The sequence below is a fragment of the Plectropomus leopardus genome, chromosome 12, assembly GCF_026936395.1.
Source record: "Plectropomus leopardus strain MGB_pleo_1.0 chromosome 12, ASM2693639v1, whole genome shotgun sequence".
NCBI classification, from domain to species: Eukaryota; Metazoa; Chordata; class Actinopteri; order Perciformes; family Serranidae; genus Plectropomus; species Plectropomus leopardus.
In genome coordinates this window covers 2,892,053-2,915,179 of record NC_142187.1, presented here as the reverse complement: position 1 = coordinate 2,915,179, position 23,127 = coordinate 2,892,053, and the positions used below count along the sequence as shown (strand labels likewise).

General features: G+C 38.4%; 1 protein-coding gene across 4 annotated transcripts in view; it reads right to left on the bottom strand.

The window, feature by feature from the left end:
• Positions 1-9,062: 9,062 nt before the first annotated feature.
• The window catches only part of LOC121951344 (disks large-associated protein 1-like), a 165,864-nt gene continuing 151,799 nt past the window's right edge, over positions 9,063-23,127 (bottom strand). For 3 of the 4 annotated variants that reach the window (XM_088085119.1, XM_088085122.1, XM_088085120.1), the window contains exons 12-16: positions 17,995-18,276; positions 16,350-16,482; positions 15,657-15,748; positions 14,108-14,260; positions 9,063-10,757 (exon numbers count right to left, since the gene is read on the bottom strand). In XM_088085119.1, the coding sequence (XP_087941245.1) occupies positions 10,533-10,757; positions 14,108-14,260; positions 15,657-15,748; positions 16,350-16,482; positions 17,995-18,276 (885 nt within the window). In that variant the 3' untranslated portion in view covers positions 9,063-10,532. Of the gene's footprint in view, positions 10,758-10,904; positions 12,467-14,107; positions 14,261-15,656; positions 15,749-16,349; positions 16,483-17,994; positions 18,277-23,127 lie in introns of those variants that run through there. The other variant, XM_088085121.1, reaches the window with a different exon arrangement.

Genomic DNA, 23,127 nt, shown 5'->3' with positions numbered 1-23,127 from the left:
CTTGTATAAAGAAGGCTGGATTGAAAGATACTGTGCAAAAAAAACAAATCCCTTGCCTTACTTGATGTGGTATTTTACAGCGGTAAAATAAAAATGGTAAATATCTAGTCAATTGGGACAACTACTATCCATACAAACCAAAATATCAGATGAACGTATTTACAAATGTTGCAAATGCTTATAAAGATCAGTCATGGAAGAAGAGTTGATAGTTAATTTTATTATGGGTTCATCAATAGTTATGGACATATAATCATCTCTTTACAATACAACATAAGATCAGAAGAGCATGACAGATCACTTCAACAGAATCTCATAGTTTAAAAAAATCAATAAATAAGAGCATAAATAAACCAAATACATGTTCTCAACTTAGATATAGATTCATAAGTACTAATATTGTGTCTGCATGCGTCGTAAAACACCCTCATCCATTTTTCTGTACAAACACAAGAGATCTGTTGCAGGTACGGGTGGAGAGTTAATGTACAGAATGACTTTATGAGGCTACTAGACCGTAATGAGGAAAGGCCCAACATAGAAAACAAGGAAGCACTTTATAGAGACCTCACACACACAGTGCATCTTCCATAATGGTATTATATACATATGAAACACAAACAACCTTCATAACACATAAACACTTGCACACACTCACACAGTTCGAGTGACAGACCACCATGTCTGGGAGACCCTGATTTTAAAGACTACATTTCCCATCTCTTCCTGAGGAAAAAAAAAGCACATAGAGCCAGCTCCAGCACACCATGGGTTGGCGTTACTTGGGTTTTCAGCAGCATTACATCCAAGGTTTGTCCTCTAAGGAAGTCCAGAACTGCCAATTTCAATAAATTTAAATTATGATGTAAAATTAAAATTTTATTTTCCATTTGCGTATACTTGATGTATGACTGATTTTAACTTGAAATGTATGAATCCAGATTATTTATGTTTTAAAAAGTATAATTAGTGTGAACATTTTAATTTCTGTTAACAAATATTGTCAAGCATTACACCAGCATTCAAACAAGGATCAGTTGTTGATGATATCAATATGATTAGACATTAGACTTTTGACATTAATAAAAACACTACTCGAGAAATGACAGAGATGTTTTCATTATATATAAAAAAGTCAAATGTCAAATGACGGTATACAGGAAATAGAAAAAATATTTTTATGGTGACTCTGAAGTATCACTAAATTAAATATCATACCTGCATTTTCAGTATATATTGATTGAAAAACATATTGATTCTTGCTTATTTTCCATATTCCATATTAGTTTATTTTTTTTAAATTAAATTTTGTTTTCTGTCGCATTTTGCTGTTTTCTGTCCTGTAAAATAAAAATTAACTACAACAAACTAAAGTCTAGCTTGCAATTCAATTATTATTATTATTAAGTTTTGGTGGAACTGTTTCTTGCAATCTGAAAACGTAAAGGTCATTTTGCATTCAATTTTCATTATAATCGCATTAACCCTTTGGAATACATTAATGTAAATTTTGACACAGATTGCATACAAACAAATCAAAAATGAAATTTGATCAAACTTTTGTTGAGCATTGGCAGCCTTGATCTTCCACAGTATTTTATCTCTCTATTTTCATGTTTCACAGTTGTCATCTTTGACACCACAGCCTCAAAGTTTGGACATTCTCTAGCCTGTGGCTCTGTCGTAATATAAATCATTGTATCTGAAGAGTCATCAAGGCTTTCATTCCAGAAGCTCCCAGAGCCCAATATACACTAAAAATTCCCAATGTGTACATCCTCCTGTTTACCCTGGTTCATATTCGTGTCATGTTATTCCTGCTCCACTGTTCCTCCCAAACACACAGACAAAAAGCTTGCTACTGGAACACTAAAGAAATGATTAAAAAATGGTAAAATTAAAACAAACAAACAAACAAAAAATCTTTCAGCATCTGTATGGCCCTTTCCTCTTGATAAGAAGGGTATTTCACATTAAATATGGCTCACTGTCATTGTCACTGTCATCGTCATTTAAACACAGAGGTAATTAGATCCTATACAAAATTACAACCCCTCCCCTCCCACACACACACGCACACGCCCACGCACACACACACACACACACACACACACACACACACACACACACACACACGCACACACACATCTAACCTTTACAAAAAGAAGAAAATAAATACTGAATACTTTCATCAACAACACATCATCTTCATCATCATCATAGTCAGCAGAATCCTGTGAATCCTACTTTTGATTTCCAGATTGTTGCTCTGGAGAAATGAATGGCAGTTATATAAGAGGTTGTCACAATAAATGTTGGCATAAGTAGTAGGCTAGTAGTATAAATGGTGTAATCACAGATAAACAACATGAAGTGGCTCTAAAAAAAAATCCCCTTGACCCCAGAGACCTTTGTTACTGGTGTACGCAGGTCTGGTCCAGCTGCTGAATATGAAACGTTGATTTGGAATGTCTTTTTATGGCACTTAAGAACTCTGGTCAGAAACTGTAGCAGCTGATCTGCCGCAAGTGTTGATTCACCTCTGTGACTGAATTCAGTCTTCTGTTGGTGTGTCCACTGCAGGACATGTCTCTGTGCAACGAGTGACGAGTCCAAACTTAATACAAAATTTGGTGTGCTTTATAAAAACTTTTATGTTTGTTTCCTTTTTTTTGCATTTAGAGGGTACTCCAGTGATTTAGCAGTGCACTTGCATTAAATCAGGGGACTCACAGGAGACAGGTTTTTGAAAAGTGGACAAAAATGAATCTGAAGAAGCTGAGATTTTCTCACCTTTAGTCCTAAATTAGGACCAAGTTGTAAAACACTTTCCATAATGCAACCTTAAAGTGTCTCTTTGTCATACCCATAGACTGTATATTACAAACTGATGACATGACAGTTCCACAAAAGTGAATCCAAAACATTTTGGATTGCCCCTTGGTGGCTGGCTGCAGTATCATAAGCCTTGTCTTCACCCACGTTAGTACGTAGGCCAAATTAAAAACTTAAAGTACACGTCAAATACAATTTTTCCCAAAGATGGTTTCTGTCATTTTAGTTGGTTCTTTAGGTGGTTCTCCAGAATTCTGGCTTCACTTTTGTGCAGTGGAGGTAAATGGAGACATGTCATCCATCTTAAAGTCACTGGAGTTAAAGTCACTGGAGAGCCCCTTTAAAGTGACAGCAGAAGAAATGACAATATAGAAGGATACGATTCAAAATTTTGCTTCGCTTATAATAACAGAACCAATGCTCTGATATTAAGCTATGTTAAGCTATCTATGGTATCCATGGCTATATAAAAATAACATGTCTCGCTTGCTATGCTCTGCTGGGAAACCTTGGGTCCCAGCATTTATTTGGAAGTCACTACAGTTGCAGACCAATTATCCCCCTAATGGCAATGACTCTCCCCGATGGCAGTGCCTTCTTAAGCAGAACAATGTTCAATTCAATACCACAGCATACAAAACTGTTCAAGAATATCCTGAGGAACATGTCAAAGAGCTCAAGGAATCGACCCGGTCTCCAAATTCCCCAGATCTGTGTCTGATCAAGTATCCTTGGGACCTGCCGGTACCTCACCTCCATTTTGTTCACATTACCACAGAATTTATCAGTATGTTCACATATACTTTAATACTAACTGTGCCAGTTTGTTGTAACAGTTGGGATGTATTTGTAACAATACATTATCTATGTTTTCATCTGCTCCACTTGACACCGCTGTTCAAAAGTTAAATTTTAGTTTTGTCTCTATAAACAAGGCAAGGATATTTCAATTGCATTTCTATCATCCAGCCATATTGTCATTTCTGTTCCTGTGTTCCTTTAATGCACAGGACAACAAAAGTTTTGGTGAGGTTCACTATCTTTCCTCCAAAGTTGCAAAACCACTTTGATACATGAAAATTATACTCTCACTGGCTAAACCACGATTAACCACTTCACTCCAATTATAACCTTTTATATGTGAAGAGGGTCAGTGTACCTTCTCTGGATAGAGCTGCTGATGGTTCCTGTAGCATTTTAACTAAGCAGCAGCTCCTATTCTTTCAAACAGCATGCACAGAGAAAAAGGGACCCTGAATTTATAGAAAGAAAGAAAAAAATCTCATTGACTTCTATCCATTAAGAGTATAATATAAAATGGGACTTAGAAACCAGTTATGGTAAACTATCAGCACATACTGAAGGATGACTTGTATCACCCCACACAGAAAGCCTGGTCACACTAACATTCATGACAGCGATATTAAACATAATTCAAATGAAGGGAATTATCATGTGCCGTGGGTGTAGTTTTGGTCTCAAAATATTCTCGTTTTTCAAATTACTTTGGTGATTTCTGCTTTGTATAATAGCTCTGTGAACCAGGAGCTGACCTCTTAAGGCTCATTTATGGTCAAAGTTAGATAGGGAGACGGATGGAGCCTCCAATGCAGTTCATTTTATCCATAATTGTGCACGTTTTCTGAAAGCTTACGAATATGTATGAAATTGAGCTGTGCCACTAGAGATGATGGGGGCAGTTGTAGTTCAACTGAGACATGATTGTTAGAGATGAAGAAGTAAACAAATTTCCATCCACATGTTGAAATGTCAATAATGGCCGTCTATCAAATTCAATACCACAATTTGCCTAAGAGGGCTTAACAGCATACAACATCCCTCTATCTTTGGACCCTCACAGCGACTGAGGAAAATCTCCCCCAAAAGACGGGGGGACGGGGAAAAAAATGGTAGAAACCTCAGGAAGAGTTACTAAGGAAGTATCCCCCTTCCAGGACTGACTGATGTGCATTAGATGACATCTACAACATTGCCTTTGTTAAAAGGTACATAATTACAACCTCCTGCACCATCTCCATATTTATTATTGTGTGAAACTTTGAAGCTGTTCTCACAAACTGTATGTATGTTTTCCTATGAAAGGCATTGCACCCAAATTCGTACATATCCTGCATATGTGACCAATGCACTGATGTGAGTCAACAAGAAGCAGTTCCAAGCGGTCTTATGAGAAGGTGGGTTGTGGTGGTGGATAGGTCACAAAAATCTGGAACTTTCCCCCACAACTTTCCCCCTGGAGTGCGCGCAACTTTGAGAACCTGAAGGCATTTTCAGGGACGACCACAGCATGTTTCTTTTCCTAAACCTAACCACAGTGACATAACTTGCCTATACCAAAAGATGCCTAACCACGTTTCATTTCCTAAACCTAACAATAGAAACGTTCATTGCCTAACCTAACCTCCATAACTCTACGTTAATTAACTGTAACTTTATGTCAAGGATGTAATGTCACTTGTGATGAAATAATTTGTATGATTTTTGTTTTTTGAAGATTTTTGAAGTTTTGCGCATGTTATGTTGCAGGATACGTAAGACCAGTTCTTTGAGAAGACATTGAAACTTTTAACTACCCCCTCTAGTGTCATCTAGTGGAAATATCTGTTCCATCATAAAGGACGCATGGAGATACAAGGGGATGTTTACAACTTCTGAAGCTAATGTATCTATTTTCTTATGTAAAAGAAGCATAAATAAGCCTTAAGGTAGCTGCAGAGTCCAAAATAAAGGAGGCCATCTTTTCTGGCTGACATTTCAGTTGGTGTCTTTACGGATAGTGAACCTCTGCCTGTCCTCCTACCTGTCATCACAATGACATTGTCAGCCTGTTTGATGTGACCAGGCCCTCAGCCATCAGAATTCAGTTACATCTCAGGAAAATTTGGAGCTGCATGTTAAACTCAAAACTGCCTCCTGAAGCTAAAACTATTTCAGCATTATAGAAAAGATGATCATATACAACAGATAAAAAGATCAGGCCATCTCTGACATTATTATGTCTCCTGCTCATGACTTCTGGCAAAATGTCAAAGTTGGTCAAAGATGCATCTCATCTCTGTACAGTTCATTGGTTTACGGACAGCTATGAATGGGTATTCAAATGTCATTCTTGTCATTTGTTTTCTAATTAGGACAATATGGTAGTGAAACAATTCTTCTATTGTCATTTTGCTCATGGATTTTTGAAATCACCCCAGCTCCCTGGAAGCTCTTATTTGGCAACCACAGGCTTCCTGCATATGGCTAGATTGATAGCCCTTTGTGTCCAAAACTGTCTGATGGCTGTCTACACAAAGAGAGATGTAACTTCTTTATTTAAACAGCCAGAGGATCCTATCTGGTTACTACCGGTCTTAAATTAGACTTCTTCAACCTGCTTAAATCTTGGCATGGCTCGTCAAAACATCTACCAATCTAATGAAGAAAACAATGCAATCAAACTTCCTAAAATTAGAGATTAATACTACACTGCACATTTGATTCATTCTCATTTCATTGTATTAATTATAGGGTCTTGTGTTACATAGTAAATCTTTGAGTTCACTCGACTAAATCTATCTCTAACGTCATGAAATATTGCTTAAGTTTAAATGTACCCTGTGAAATACAAGTCACCTCCAAATCCAAGAACAGACGTGCAGATCAAACCAAAGCGGGAGGAAACACGTGACCTATTCACAGGTGGTGATCAAACCAAGTCATTTGCCAACATTGTTAGGCATTTTTTTCCATTGTAACAGTGTCTTTGACAATATCAGCACTTTATAATTCACCTGATGGCTTTCTATGTTACACAAGCAGGGTTAAAAGACAATTGTGTTTATTTACAACTTGATTTTTTTTTTTAGTTTTGGTCGTCAAAAGCTGAATTGCTAAAATACAGATGGGGCAACCACACCAGCCAGCAGACAGTTTTGAAACAAATCTTTGAATGTTATAAAACTTGGCTGAAACCTGCCTGGTGGCTCCGGTTTGCGGCGCCCTGTGTAGTCCGTTCGACCCAACTGACGAGTATAAATTGATCGCAACCTAAAAGAATCATGTCCAAACCTATGGAAGTACATCTAAGTTTGTAATAATAACCAAATTTTTCTTTAAAATATTGTCTCCATTTTAAAGAGGGTTCACCATAGAGGAAGAAAATACCAGCTGATCTGTTACAATAATTTCTTAAGTTCAATGGAGAACAGATGGAGCGTGGAGATCAACAGTGATCATGGCATTCTCTTCTCCAGGTGGAAGAGAGAGACACTGTTTTTATATTACAACAGCCTGCAGTTCATACAGCCACGAGACCTGAAAGAATTACCTGTGAGTGTTCAGTATGGTCGAGTGTGAACCAGTGTGACATCCGAGTGTTTTCATATGACATGAGTTCATGATTTTGTGTTTACTACTGTGTGTGTGTGTGTGTAGGGTTGTCCATCACCTCTGTACATGTTTGTGTAATATTTCCCACAGACAAAACCTTCAGCATCTACCAAAAGTCAAACTCTGTCCTGTACGATCTGACAAAAACTGTTAGGCTCTGCCATCACACCAGTGGCTGCAATCTTTCTCTAAAACTTAAGGTATATCCTGCAGGAATTGTCTGTTACTACTTGTAAACACCTTCGCCAGCAAAAGTGAAAGTAAAGGCCAACCCCAGATTGCCTCCACTTGACGTTTTACCAAAAGTCAAACTCTGTCCTGTACGATCTGACTAAAACTGTCCGGCTCTGCCATCACACCAGTGGCTGCAGTCTTTCTCTAACACTGAAGGTATACCCTGCAGGAATTGTCTGCTTGTAAACACCCTCGCCACCAAAAGTGAAAGTGAAAGCCAACTCCAGATTCCCTCCACCTGACATTTTGCCCCACTAAAACACAACTTTTTTCACACTGTGTCTGTGATTTTCAGAGCTTCCCCTTGGATGCGTGCTGCTCACAGTTTGGCATCTGGTTGTTACCTTTTTATAAAGTCCTGGCTGCAACTGCATGCTGTGCCCAGGTACAACCTGTACTCATTCCCTGGTCATCAAATACAGATACTTTATCATGTCCCCTCAACATCACATACAAATGCACAAGGCATCCTTTACAGTCTCTCCTTTGCTGTCACGGTTAGGTTTAAGCAGCTAAACTACTTAAAAACATCATATTTTCATATAATGCTCATACAATGCTCTGTTAAAACAGCACTGAATTTTACTTTAATAAGTTATACCTTCTGAAAAAAAACAGCTTGACAACTTAAGGTATGTTTTTCCACAATGTTTGATGGTTTAGCTGGTCCTACCAGCTTGTGATTTTTACTGTAGTTCAGCGATGTCAAACTCAAGGCTCGCGGGCCAAATCCGGCCTGCCCGTGAGATAATATCAAATGTTTATTGGAGTTGTCCCGCCAGTATATAGCGCATGCACCATTAATAGTACAAATCCCAGAATGCACTGCAAGTGCGTTGGCGCATCAATCAAGATTTGCAAGCGTCCCTTCCTCCTCTGTTGACATTCATTAGCAACCTCATGCTGTCAGTCACCTCGGGCAAATTTAAGCGAAACCTCCAAAGAAATGCCCAAACGAAAGGTGGACTTTATCTGTTTGGAAATATAAAGGACAGACCTGGTTAGATTTTCATTGTAGAAAATTCTATTTTATTCTATTTTTTTTTTGGTTGTTTTGTTGTTGGCCTGTGAAAAAAAGTTATAATTGAAAATGAACTCGAAAGGCTTAAGACAGGGGCATGCAGATTTTTTAAATCTTATTTTATTTATTTAAATATGAAACAAATGCCCTGATGTGTCTTTTATTTGAAATTTGATTTCTCTTGTGTTTATAATATTAATAAGGTTTGCTTGTTCCAGATTCAATGTTTAAGCAAAACGTAAGTTTGTTTCCATATGAAAAAGTTTATCATTGTATATCTGGAGAGAAGGGATAATATGCTTGATTGTAGTCAATTCTTCAATAAATATCGAGACTTAGTCCCAGTTTTAAATATGGTCCACTGTGTATTTGAGTTTGACACCTCTGCTCTAGGTGGTTTATCCACTGAAACCAAATCAATGTCCTTGAGTATGAAGAAATAACAGAGTCATGAGAGGAAAGCAAAGGACATAAATCAGTAAGGCTTCTACCATGGAAAATGCATAAAGATTTTTTTTATCATGATGAAAACAATGACCTTGCAAATGACCATCAAACACCTCTTTGGCATGACCTGATCACAACAGCATGTCTGGCTGGTGGCCAATCCAACTAAACCATGAAAGACAAGCAAAAACTGGGTAAGGACCACCTAAGACCATCTTCGACCAGCTAAAACCAACTAAAACCAGCTACCAGCATAAGCTGTTTTTTTTTCAGCAGAGATGTATTCTTTAAAGGTGAAAGTCTTTGTTAGACTTTCTGACTCTATATACTACGTTGGATAGAATCCTGGTACAATTCATAGAGATGCCAAAAGGATGCCTTTGGCATCACATGTCATGACCTGAGAATGTGAACAGGCTGACAAAAAAAAGCCTGAACATCGCAAAATCATAACAAAAAAAGAAAATCCAGGCAGTGGGCAGAGTCTCTGCAGACAAGAATATCACCACACACTAAGAGTGGGTGATAACTGTGGGTGATGGGGGGGGGGTATCTCGATTAGCCAATCACGGGTGGGACAAACAGAATTGTCAAGCAGTGCAGTGGGACCATCCATCCATCCATCCATCCATCCATCCATCCATCCCCAACAACACTTTCCAGCTCCTCCTGAGGGACAACGAGGCGTTTCCAGACCGGATTAGATACGTAATCCTTCCAGTGTGTTCTGAGTATGCCCCAGGGCCTACTATCACATGCCCAAAACACCTCTAACTGGAGGCGCACAGGAGGCATCCTAATCAGATGCCCAAATCGCCTCAACTGGCCACTTTCGACTTGAGAAGAGCAGCAGCTCTTCTCTGAGATCCCTCTGGATGTCTAAGCTCCTTGCCCTATATCTACAGCTGAGCACAGACACCCTATGGACAATACTCATTTTGGCTGCTTGTATCCGCAATCTCATTCTTTCGGTCACTACCCAAAGCTCATGACCATAGGTGAGGGCTGGGACGTAGATGGAACAGTAAATCAAAAGTTTTACCTCCCGACTCAGCTTGCTTTTCACCACCACAGTCCGGCGCAAAAAACCCAAACAACCTATCCATCTCACGCTCCAGTTTACCCTCTCACGAACAAGATTACATGCTACTTAAACTCCTTCATCTGGGACACTAAATCTCTCCCAGCCCGGAGGGGGCAATCCATGCTCTGAATCCAATTTGGGGATAGTAACTACAATGGCAACCACTGATAGATGAGATAGACGCTGCTATCAAGGGTGTTCTAAATCGACATGTCTTCTCAATATTACCCAACATCACAGTTTGTTTTACTTTGCACAGCTCTACTCTTGAAATCCCTGCAATACCAGGTTGTTGGCATAGCTATGAATAAGTGTGCACTTTAAATAACTTTACATTCAGGTGAATATGTTGGTCTCTAGTGACTGGATAGGGTAAATTGAGGCTTGATTTCTCTTTAAAAAATTTTGGTTACACCCCTGTACCTTGGTTTGGACAACCATACATTTTTGTGTTTGTGTTGTGTATATTGTGTTTGTATGTGTCCTGCATGTCAACCCTGTTTGTCCCTGGTAGTGTCCTCATAGCCTTGTCTGAGCCTCGGGGATGTAAATCTCGATGCTGTCAGCGCTCTCCGTAGCTGAGTTTTGCCGTACGGATGCGGCTCTCTTGGCGGCCATCAGACGCTTCCTGGCCTCCTGTCGTTGTTTCTCTGAGCTCTCCAGTGAGCGGTCTCTGGCCAGAGGGGGGTGGTGGTGTGGGCCCTTGGGTGGCCTTTTTGGCACTGGAGGTGGGAGCCGCCTCTCCTGGTGGTAGAGGACGGTAGGGAGGGAGGGACATTTCAGGAAAAACACAGACGTGTTTGTATTTGAGAGTGTGTGTGTGTGTGTGTGTGTGTGTGTGTGTGTGTGTGTGTGTACATATGTGATGCCCAATGGATCTGCCATCTGTTGTGCACCTTTAGTGACTTTTGGTTTAATGTATGCCTATGCACGAGTGTAGTAAAGAGGTAAGATGAATGAGACATTCTGTGTAATTCTTTTTTGATCATCCTCCACATTTTCAACATACTGTATAACACACTGCTTCAGTAATACTGCAGCTACTTTAAATGCTGTTATTTTGGAACTTATTCCTTACATGTGGTGATGTGGTGATTCATAATTTTATGTAAACTTTTCTTTGCTGTACAACAGTCTATCTGCATGGGGACATCTAATCTCATACCTACTGTACGAATGTGTGTTTGTGTATAACCTGACCTTATGTAGTCTGTGACTTTCATAGGCATGCAAGGCAGGTATTTGGGCATTACTATTGGTAAATATACTGCAATTCATTGCTTTGAAGAGTATCTTGTGTCAGGTTCTGTTTCTGCACCTATTTGATATGTATTATTAACTGTATAACATGGAACCGGTTTCACCTCTGTGAAGATGACATAGTGTCCTATCTTTTTTTTATTTTCATGCTTTATAAATTGAGTCTTCAGCTATGAAAATAATGTATTCTGTTAAGTAATTGCTGAGATCTGGGAACATATTACATGGAAAAGCTGACATCTACAATAAATAGAGAGGATAAAATTTGAAGTAAGAAACTGGTCTGTCATCTCTGATGGATGTTTACAACAGACTGCTTGAATGATCACTTTATCACCCTTTTTTTCTGAAAAAGTTTGACTAACCTTGTTCTTAGATCTCAGCAATTAACTTGTTGTCATAAGTGATGAAAACACTGAGCCAAAACTATGATTATAAGACTAAGTCTGGGCTCAGTTTGAGATGAGCTTTGAGAATTGATGTGACCATCTACAGACCAGCCTGAACACTAATACTCAATTTCCATCGTCAAGTATGCTAATTTACGTTTTAAAGGATAGCTAAGGCACGACCCTTTCTACTCTCCCTGTGACTGGTTAGTATTTATTGCCTTTGTTGGTTGGTTAGGTTTGGTCAAGAGGAGGAAGATCGATTAGGGTTAGGGTAAAAACTTCCAGCTAAGGCAATCAGAAGCAGAGTAAGGCAGAGCTCGATGTCCTTGGAAATGCAAATTCGCATCCAGTACGGCACATGTTAGCTGTACAGGACTGGACTGCACTGGACTCATTTCTATCTTCTCATGAATCCTTTGTTATATTGTATTACTGCGTATGTTTCTCATTAGCATACTGATCTTTAATTAACATTTTAACATTTTTGGTTTTAATTTGATCTCATTTGAAGCTGCTGCATAAACAGTGTGCTGTAAGATGTATTTGTGGAGAAGGAATATTAGCCATACTCTCTTCTGTCCATCTATCTCGACGCTGGCAGCTACAACACACAACAAAAAAGCCACATATGGCGAGGCGACCGCGGGCGGCAGAGGGAAGGAAGGGCAGAAGGAAGCGTGGATAGATGGATGGAAAGACAGACATGATGGATCTACGGAGGCCCAGAGGTGTCAAGGCCTTGTGGTGTTGTTGGCATTGCAGTTATGCTGATTGATGCGTGGCTGTTTGCAAGCGCCTTCACTGTCAACACAAAAAAAGCACAAGAAAGAAAAAGACAACAATGAGAGCAAATGAGGAAGCCAGCAGAGTCAATATTCACAACGATGCAAAGCCACGACAGATACTGCTGAAAGAGAGCAACAGAGCAGGCGGGAGACATCTGAAAGAGATTTACAGATACACTTAGAGATATGCAGAAGGAAGAGTATCTGTATCACCACAGAGACCAAGTCAGACAAGCATGCACTCACTTTGCACCATGAGAGATAAGCTGAGTGATACGGCAAGCTAAAAACAAGGCTTTCTTTGCATTTGTTATGTTATGGTCATGTGTATAGTGTATAGACTGTTAAGTACCCAAGAAAAGTGTGAGTGAAGCTATGTGAATCAAAACTGTCTGGATTCAGTACCAAATCCCCATGTAAAGGTTGTGCCATGAGTTGACTATATGAATGACTATTGTCATCAATCATCAACATTGAAAATATAAATTCAAAAACAGGGGGAAGCAGAGATATGTCATAAAATCGCACCATTGCAGGTTTTGTGAAATACAACAAAAATAAGCTATAGTACCTAAATGAACTGTATAGTTTATATTTTTGGGCAATGACAATACGGCATCAGTCAGTGTAAGCTGCATTTTGATTAGGTGTTTTTTGTCTTTTAGCAGCAGCCAAAGCAAACTGTCAGAACTTAGCCTGAACTTTGTGACACTTTGATGTCAGCTGTTTTTGGTCTCAAAGGCTCTAAATCTGAAGTAGATGAACGTCAAAAGATTTCACCACGATTCCCTCATTGTCATGAACTTTAGTCTAACATATCAGATGTTGTTGGTTTCATCTATCTGTATAATTGGTGGCTTTTGGTAATTCAGATAGATGTGTTTTTAAATTAATGTCCGGTCGGGTCTGGTCTGGTGTACAAGCTTAAACCAGTGAGGTGAAATGTAAAGTAGTTGAGCAGGCATTTGTCATAGTAGAGCATTTTGGCAATGTTAAAAAATAGACTAAATCAGCAACATGTGCCAACAGCATCACAATGGTAAGACTTTGAACTGCATTGGTAATAAGCAGTTACCATATATGACAATGTGATGAACATAACATTATGTTTGTTCATAAATTGTGAGGGAGCCTCTAGTGTCTGGCCTTTGGTTTATTGTATTAAGCACTTTGTGAAAAAAAGTGCTATATAAATTAAGATTGATTGATTGATTGACTGATTGATTGATTACATTATTATTGGGTTTTTTGAGCTAGTGAGTGAAACAAATCTAGCATTCACTTCCAGCAGCATTTGTCTGGTGGTTGGTGCTAATTTCCAACCCTGCGAAACAGTTGATTTCTGTTGAGCCTACTGAATAATTACCTGGCTAACAAAATTTGTGTGTCCACTGGGTGTACCTGAATTGACTCCAAAGCACTAGAGTAGAAGTTAGGCGAAAAACAAGGCTGTTCAGTTTTTGACTAAATGAGATTTGGAAAAAGCAAAGCAGTAAAATATCCCTGTGGTAAACAAAAGTAATTTGTTGTCAAATGAGACATTTAATGACTCATATTCATAATAACCATGAAGTAAAAGAATATTAAACCTTCTACTCAGATGATGGTGTGATCCATGGCTAATCAGTCACATTAGAACTTGTTTGGGTGTGTGTACCTTTCTTTCAGGGGGATCCAGGGGTCTCCAGTTGTTGGCTCTGAGCTGGTGTAGCTCATCGAACTTTAGGCTTATATTCTCAATTGACAGCTGAAGCATATCCCAAAAACCAGCCAGGTCTGAGGCCACAGGACGAGGGTGGGCTTTGGGGTTCTAGGACAGCAGATAAGAGAGAAGGAGGAGAAAAACAGTATCAAAGCTGAAAGCCAGGGAAGAGGAAAATGGATAAAAATAATTTTACAAATTAGGTTGTCTTCATGTTTGTTTTTAGAAAATCACAAAATGTGTTGCAGAAAGGAAAAATATAAATAATTCCATTAATATGTTTCAATCCAGCATTAACATCGGGGGCTGGAAAATGAAGCCAAGGCAAATGTGCCAAAAACTGAAATTCCTCTATTGGCCACTTGAGGCTGGCTCCAAGAGCGAGTCAATGTTAAACCCGCATGTTAAAATGCCCAACTTTACAGAGGAAATAAACATGTTTACAGCCTGGCTGAAAAAAATAGCTTTGATCTCTGTGGCTAATTTCAACATTGATGACAACTGTGCGGGGAAGAATGTCTGAGATATTGGTGACAACATTTGAGACATTTGGAGTAAGTGTACAGATGTTACATTTTTTCTTCATGTACCCTGTTTTTTGATAGCCTTGCACCTACATGATAGGCATATAACTGACTGACTGACTGACAATGCCATCTCAAGAGCCATGCTGTTAGCTAACCCAATCGCCTGAATAAATGTTGGCATTGCACATTTCTGCAAACCATCGATACGATACTTTTACACATTATTATGTAACGGATGCATTGTAACTTTACATTTCAACAACTCTGTTGTTTATGTGTGGTTAGGTTTAGGGACAATTTTGATGGCACAATCTGGAAACGCAGTGATGTTTTGTTAAGAAACAGAAACAAAAAAAACCCACTACCAACAACACAAATTGAAAAACATCAACTGGTCACTAAAAAATACCCATGTTTGAAGCCTAAAAGGCCTTTAGAAACAGAGTTGACCTGCTAAAACCCAACTTGTTTTGCTGTTTTTTAGTCCTGAACAGAGGTCTGCAGCTTGGCAGATGTCTCACCTAGGTGCCATGCCATCAACCATATCTTTCTCCTCCATATGAGCTCATATACAAGATCACTTTAGAAATACTGATATGAAATGTAGAAAATTTTCAAATGTAACATATCCATGGTTTGCAGAATTATACAATGCAAACACTTTCTTTTGTCAACTCCGAAATGCTAACATGCCTGAAATATTTGTAACAATTATTTATTATTGTTTAGATTTAGTCTCATTTTTGGAGGCTAAAAACAGAATGTCATATAAAAAAGTATACACCCATTTAGAAAAAAAAAGACAAAAGAAAACTTGGAGGACAAAGCTGTAAAGAAACCAATGGGCAAAGGACATCAAAAGTAAAACAAGAAATCCATAATGTGTTTGTTTAAGAGTCTATTACATAAAAACTGAAAGGTGTAATATTGGTTAAATGACTGACTACATGTTCTCAGTGTGAGTGTTTCAGACTCACCAGATTCTCTTCACACAGCTCCCTGAACTGCTGAAACTTCTGGGACATCAGTAGCTGAGCACTTCCTACAGCACTCCTCATCTTCCCGAGGACTGTGAGCATACACACAGGATTTAGAAAGAGACTAAACCACAGTACACCCATCTGCTCTCGAGAAAATGTACAACATGTTCTAAACACATTTTGTGCTTGGTGTATTTATCTTTTTATGACTCATAACAACACCATTGCTAAGCAAGTGACAAAAATACTGTTGTCACATTTAGCCATTTTTGTCCTTAAGGGCTTTTGTATGAGTCCACCTTTAGAGGTACTTAGGTACTTTATTTCAATGTGAATATACAGTCAGCTTTTATGTCCCAAAAAACATCCCCACTCCTGAAGTATGGTGGGAATATTAAGACCCATTTACATCTGATATGTTCTTAATCATGCACTTTGCTTTGTTCGTGTGAAATTCTGAATGGTTTTGCATAATCAGGCCTAAAATAAACACACACATTTGAATTAAAGTGTTCACAACATTGACATACACCCTGTGGTGAGACATTTCTCCGTATCAAGTGGTCAAAGCAAAAAAGTTTGGGAACCACATCTATGAGACTACTAGAGTTCAGGGGAAAATTAAATTATGTCTTTCCGAAGTAGGAACACACATACTACAGATGATGAATAACACAAACAAAGACATACTATCTTCAGGCAGGTCATTCTCCCGCTGGTCGAGCTCCATCTGTCGACACCAGCCATCCATGCGGTCAGTCTCAGCCTGCAGCAGCTTCAGAAACCAGCGTCCATCTCTGTGACACACTGACCGCTGCACCACCTGCCATTCAAAACATTCAGATGTTCACTAACATGCATCTGCAGAGGCGACTGGTAAATTCATTATCATGTACCAAAGCCAGCAATGATGAAAATTATAAAGCCTATACATGTCTAAAAGTTAATATTATGTTGCTTGTTATGAATTTACAATTTTACAAGAATGAAATTAACTTGATAAATTACCAGCTCATCCTTGGGTCCAAATGGACATTTCTGCTAAATTTGAAGAAATTCACTAAAAGTGCTGCTGAGATGGAAAAATGAAATGGATGTGTGGACACAGTCATCTTGATTAACATCCCTGGAAATACTGAAACATTTGGACCACCTGGGGCAGCTGGTCCCCTCTGCTAAGAAAACTGAGTCAGCTGCTGTCTAACGAGCTGGTGCAAATGCAAAGAAGCACACACTGCAGGAACAATTAATGAGCACAGAGAGCGGAATCTGTGTAAATAAATAAATAAATAAATAACAATATATATATATATATATATATATATATATATATATATATATATATAAATTTGTGTATTTCGCTTTTATTGCCAAAGGTTTTGGGCATGAGCATTGTTGTTTGCCCCTTATCGAGGCATTTGACATTGCAAATATGGGCCTATCCTCACATGGTGGCCTCACATAATAAACCTTTGCAACCTATCCAGCCACTGACTTTAAAGTGTATAATGATAGGGGCTATCAAAGAATTATTTTTTTAAATTGTGAGTAATACCAGAATTTTAATATGTAATTGCAATTAATTACATTTTTTTAATCTCAGTTATGAAGTCCGTACTGACAAAGTAAAGCAATTCTTACAAGACTTTCTTGATAAGAAATCAAAAGACAGCAAAAAGAAACAAAACTGAACAGTGTCATGGGAAATGATAGGGTTTGGGGTTGGTAAGGGGTAATCTTGGGTGTGCTGGGTGGGTACGTGGGTTTTGGTTTAGGGTAATGTTAATGTGTTTATGCATGTTTTGTACATATTTTTACGTGAGGACTCCAGAAAGAATAGTTGCTACCCTAATAGAAACTATTGGGGATCCGATCTCGTAAATAGACAAATAAATACATTAACAAATAAGGGACCCCTATTTTTCCATTGCCAAAACCAATTCTGCCCCTTTACTAGCATGACAGTCATTACTACTGGATTCCTAATGTCTAGTTTCAGATGATACCAGTATCATCACTCTAGCTTCAAAACTCAACCTGGTACAGCCTCTTAAAGACAGGAATATCTGCTGGCAATTAACACGATTTAAAAATAAAAACAATAGCACGTTATAGAGGGAACTTAATCGCATCGCTATGAACACATATTAGGGTTGTCAGTGCTGACAAATTACCTATCACCCCTTGTCATTTCTTTCATTTTTAATATGAAAATATTCAGAAGTGCAACTTTAACAGCAGCTTAATATGATGGAAGCAGAAAAAAATGACTAATTGACTGGAATTACTTCCCTGGACCTGTTATTATAATGTCACTGAATCTGCTCCCACATACCTCCAGAATAGCAGAGCTGTTGAAGTTGACATCAAGTGAGTCATCTGTTACGCTGTCTATCCAGGGGTCTGGAGGGGGGAGGATGGACGGGTCAAAGCCCACATCATCATAGTCATCGGAGGCACAGGCGTGGTAGTGGTTCCCTGAGCCCTGAATGCTGACAGTAGAGGTGGCAGCATCGCGGGAGTATTGTCGAGAGATGGCACCAGATGACATGACTTCCATGTCAGTGTCTGGGGAGTCTAGAGGGGTGTCCAGCAGGTCCGGCATGTCCAGATCTGCCTGGATGAAATAATGAATGAATGTCAATAACTGACTGAATAAACAAACAGCTCCAAACCAAAATTAAAGGTGTGAAACCTTCCCTGGACCACAGTCTGAACAAAAGCACAGATCTTTCATCCAAAAAACAGAGGTGGTCTTGGTCGAGATCAAACTGACCATGGTTTGACTCATTTCTGGCATGAGGGCATGAAAACAATTTTTTGGGATGTTTTGGACTTTTTGACCAATTAGAGGAAGTTTTGGCAGGCTATTGTCAAGTAATAAGAGTTGTGAAGCATGCACTCCCAACTCCTTTTTCTTTTTTTTTTAATTCATGTTTTTGTCAGACAACAGAGCATAAGAATCATTGACTACAACAATCATTACATCCATATAGTCAGCTCTCTGTCCTTTTTTTTTTTTTGGTTTTGAATAAGCAAGACAAACAGAACTACATAACAGCTAGCACAAAAAAACCAAAAAAAAACAAACAAAAAAAAAAACAACAAAAAAAAAAACAAAAAACACAAACCAACAAACAAAAACAAAGTGCCTACAAACTTAACTTGACATCTGGGTATACTTGACTCTTGACTTTCACATCCAATACAGAATAAACCTAACTCACAATATCTGACAAAGCAGATGCATCCTCTAAATATTGCAAAAAGGGACCCCAGACTTGGTTAAAGATATCTTCTCTCCCCTTAACTCTGTAAGTTACCTGTTCATATAAAGCCATTTTGGTCATTTGTTCAGTCCATTCTTTAAAACAACAAACAATAGATGACTTCCAGTGCCTTAATATTATCCTACAGCCTGTTGTGGTGGCTAGACACACCCATACTCTCTGTCTTCCAGTTAGATTTATGTTATCTGGTAAAAGACCCAAGATACACAAAGCTGGCGACTTAGAAACATTAATATGAAAAAGACCATTCAAGAGCTTAATGATCCCATCCCACAAGTGATCATTTTTTCCACATCCATACAGCATATGAACTAAAGTCCCTATTTCTTTCTGACATTTCCAACAAGTATCTTTGTCAACTAATTTCAGTTTAGCAAGTTTACTGGGGGTCCAATAGTTTCTGTGGAGTAATTTGTAATAGATAAGCTGGGACTGTGTTTCGTGTGAGCAACCATACCAAGATGCAACCAGTTTCTTCCAGCTATCCTCTGAAACCTGAATTCCCAAGTCTTTCTCCCAGCACAGTTTCAGCCCTTCTAAATGAGGTGCACATGCCTCTCTAAATATCCCATAGAACTTAGAAGCTCTGATTCTTCTGTTATCAGGAATTAGGAATAACTCTTGGATACTAGATGGGGGGTCTAGGCCAGTTTTCAAATTAGTTTTAATACAGTGTCTGATTTGTAAAAATCTCCAAAACTCCTTCTGATCTAGGTGAAATTCTTGTTTAATGTCAATGAATGATTTCAAGCCATTTGACCAAATACATCCCCCAATTGGTTAATTCCTGCACTAGCCCACTCAGCCCACATGAAAGGTGATTTACCAATTAATAATTTCTTATTAAACCAAATAGAGGCTCTAGAAGTAAGATAAGGATTGGTATTAATGAATTGATGAGATCTAAACCAGGTTTCTTGTACAAAAGCCAGAACAGGGTCTTTAAATGGTACTGGTCTTCCTTTCTGAGTGAAAAAGGCTTCTAATGATGTGGGAGCCAATAAGCTTTCCTCAGTTGCTACCCATGATGGCCTCATTTCAGGAGAATTATTTATCTTAACTAGCTGGGAGAGAGAAATGCATAATGGTACAAGTCCACCTTGGGTAAAGCTAACCACCATTATCTTGGGCAGCATAAAGTTTGGACCCGATTAAAATATGGCTTTTTGCCTGCCCACACATACCCCTCCACAACTGTATTATAAAGCTTTAATAGGTTGTGTGGAAATGTTATAGGTAACATATATAGAATATACTGGAGCTTTGGGGAGATTATCATCTTTACCAAATTAATTCTGCCCAATAATGAAAGATTCATTTTTGCCCAATTCTGCAGAAGAGGGCGAATGTTTTGAATCACTGGAGAGATATTAGCTTGCATTATTTTATCCAATCCGGGTGTCAATTTAATCCCTAAATATGTTAAGCCCTCAGACATCCACTTAAATTGCCATGTACTTCTAATAGCTGGGGGACAAAATTTAGAGATAGGCATAGCCTCCGACTTAGACCAATTAATAGTGTAGCCAGAAATCTCAGAAAAAGAATCAATAATTGAGGAGATGACAGGAACTGCCAATTCTGGATTACTTGAAATCAAGAGAATGTCATCCGCATACAAAAAAGTTTTTGTTCTTCTTGACCCATAACTACCCCTTTAATGTCTTTACATTCTCGCAATGCAATAGCAAGTGGTTCCAAAAATAAAGCCTTGCCTAGTGCCACGACTTAGGGTAAATGATGATGACATTATCCCATTAGTAAGAACTGTAGCCATAGGATCTGTGTACACTACCTGTAGCCACTGCATAAAGGTGGGACCAAAACCAAATTTCTTCAATGTATAGAACAGGAAGGCATACTCAACTTTATCAAAGGCCTTCTCCGCATCTAGGGAGAAGGCGACAACAGGATCTACATTATTCCTGCTCTTCCATAATACATGTAATATCCTGCATAGATTATCAGCTGAGCACCTATTTTTAACAAAACCCACCTGATCCCTATGTACCAAACTAGGAAGCACTTTCTCAAGTCTAGCGGCAAGTATCTTGAAATAATCTTTTTCATCAACATTAATTAATGAAATTGGGCGATAATTCCCGCAATACTGTGGGTCTTTATCTTTTTTATGTAATAATGTAATCACTGCGGATCTCATACTAGGAGGTAAACTACCCTTCTGTAAGGCATCTTGATACACAGCCAGAAGCCTTGGAGACAATTCATCTATAAAAGCCTTATAGAAATCTGATGGAAATCCATCATTGCCTGGAGCCCAATCTGAGACTACCTATCGCCTGTTTGACTTCATCTAAGGTGATCTCTCTTTCTAGAAAATTTCTTTGATCACTGGTCAAGCTAGGAATTTTAATAGAGGAAAAGAAATCTGACATCCTCTGTTCTTCTACTAACCCATTGGAGGTATATAACTTTTGATAAAATTCAGCAAAGACCTCATTAATTTCTTTTTATTAGTAGTCAATTTATTATTATTATCAAATATAGAAGGAATTAGATTACTGGATTTTATCTGTTTAACCCTAAGCCAGCATTTTACCTGTTCTTTCGCCTTGTTCAAAATATTTTTGATTCAGACAGAAAACTGCATATTCAGCTTTTTTCTGCAACATGCTGTTCATCTCAAATTTAAGCTTAATTAGTTTATTCCATACTTCCCTCTCAGGATGCTGTATGTGCTGTTTTTCAAGATCCTTTATGTCCTGTTCTAATTTTAACAGTTTATCCCTCTGAGCTTTTTTAATGGATGAGCTATATTGAGTAAGACACGCTTTAAAAGCATCCCAAGTTATTCCAACATCGCCAATAGAACCTTCATTAAACTCCCAAAACTCATTCATCTTTATCCTTATAAATTCACAATAACTCTCATTCTGTAATAAAGAGTTGTTTAAGCGCCACCTAAGTGAAGGTTTAACACTTTCAGTACTAGATAAGACAAGTTCAATAGGGGCATGATCAGCTATAACAATGTTACCAATAGAGGAACCAATAGTTTGACACACCAGAGAGCGAGACACCAAGAAGTAATCTATTCTAGAATATGTAGAGTGCGGATGAGAACAGAACGTATAGTCTCTTTCTTGAGGATGTAGTAATCTCCATATATCCACTAGGCTCAATTCTTCTGTCATAACGTCCACAGCCACACAAACTGGGTCATTAATTTGTCTGGGCTGGGAGGATTTATCCAGGAACATATCCCTGACTTGGTTAAAATCCCCCCCAATTACAATATTAGTGTGTCCAATATTCCGTACTATGTTACAAACTTCATGGAAAAATTCTGGTTGAGGAGAGTTGGGAGCATAAATATTAACCAATGTCACTTTCTGTCCCTGCAGACACGCATCCAAGACCACCCATCGACCCTCTTGATCAGTGTAATGCTTGACTACCTGAAAATCTAAGTTTCTCCTTATCAATATAATCACCCCTCTTTTCCTATTAGAGAATGTACTATAATACACTTGGGCCACCCAATCTCTTTTTAATTTTAACGACTCCTCATCATCAAGGTGTGTCTCTTGAATCAGGGCAATGTCTGTTTTTTTCTGCTTTAAATATGTAAGAATTTTTTTCTTTTAACAACATTATGGCAACCCGCTATATTCCATACACTATTTTACACAAAACCATAAAGTCATGCAAGCCATATTATTTTAAATGGGCAGTTAGCCCAAAATACTCCAGTTTGTCTAATCCACACAACCTTAAAACCATTTTCTTGATAAAACCCAGTAGCAGTATAAACACATCTGCACAAAACAGTAGGCACCATAAAATGAAAACGAAAAACAAAAGAGATAAGAACGATTGGGCTAAACCAAGCCCAACATAACAGGAACTCCATTGGTCCGTAGCACTCAATGATCCCATAATGGCTTCCTTCTTCACTCGTTCCTCCTCCCTCCCCCCATCTATATATCACAACCAAAATATGTCGAAAAGTGACCTAAAATGCCCAATTCACTTAATAACATTCCACAAAGTCCAAATCAGGCTGCAAGATAGTTCTTAAACCTTACTCCTCGTGTCGTAAAATTGTCCATAGCCTTGAGTAAAGCAGTTTGTATTCTACAGAAGAAGGAAAACAAATTGCCTAATAATAAAATAAGTAGGCATAACCATAGCTTAGAAAATGCTAAGAGTAAACG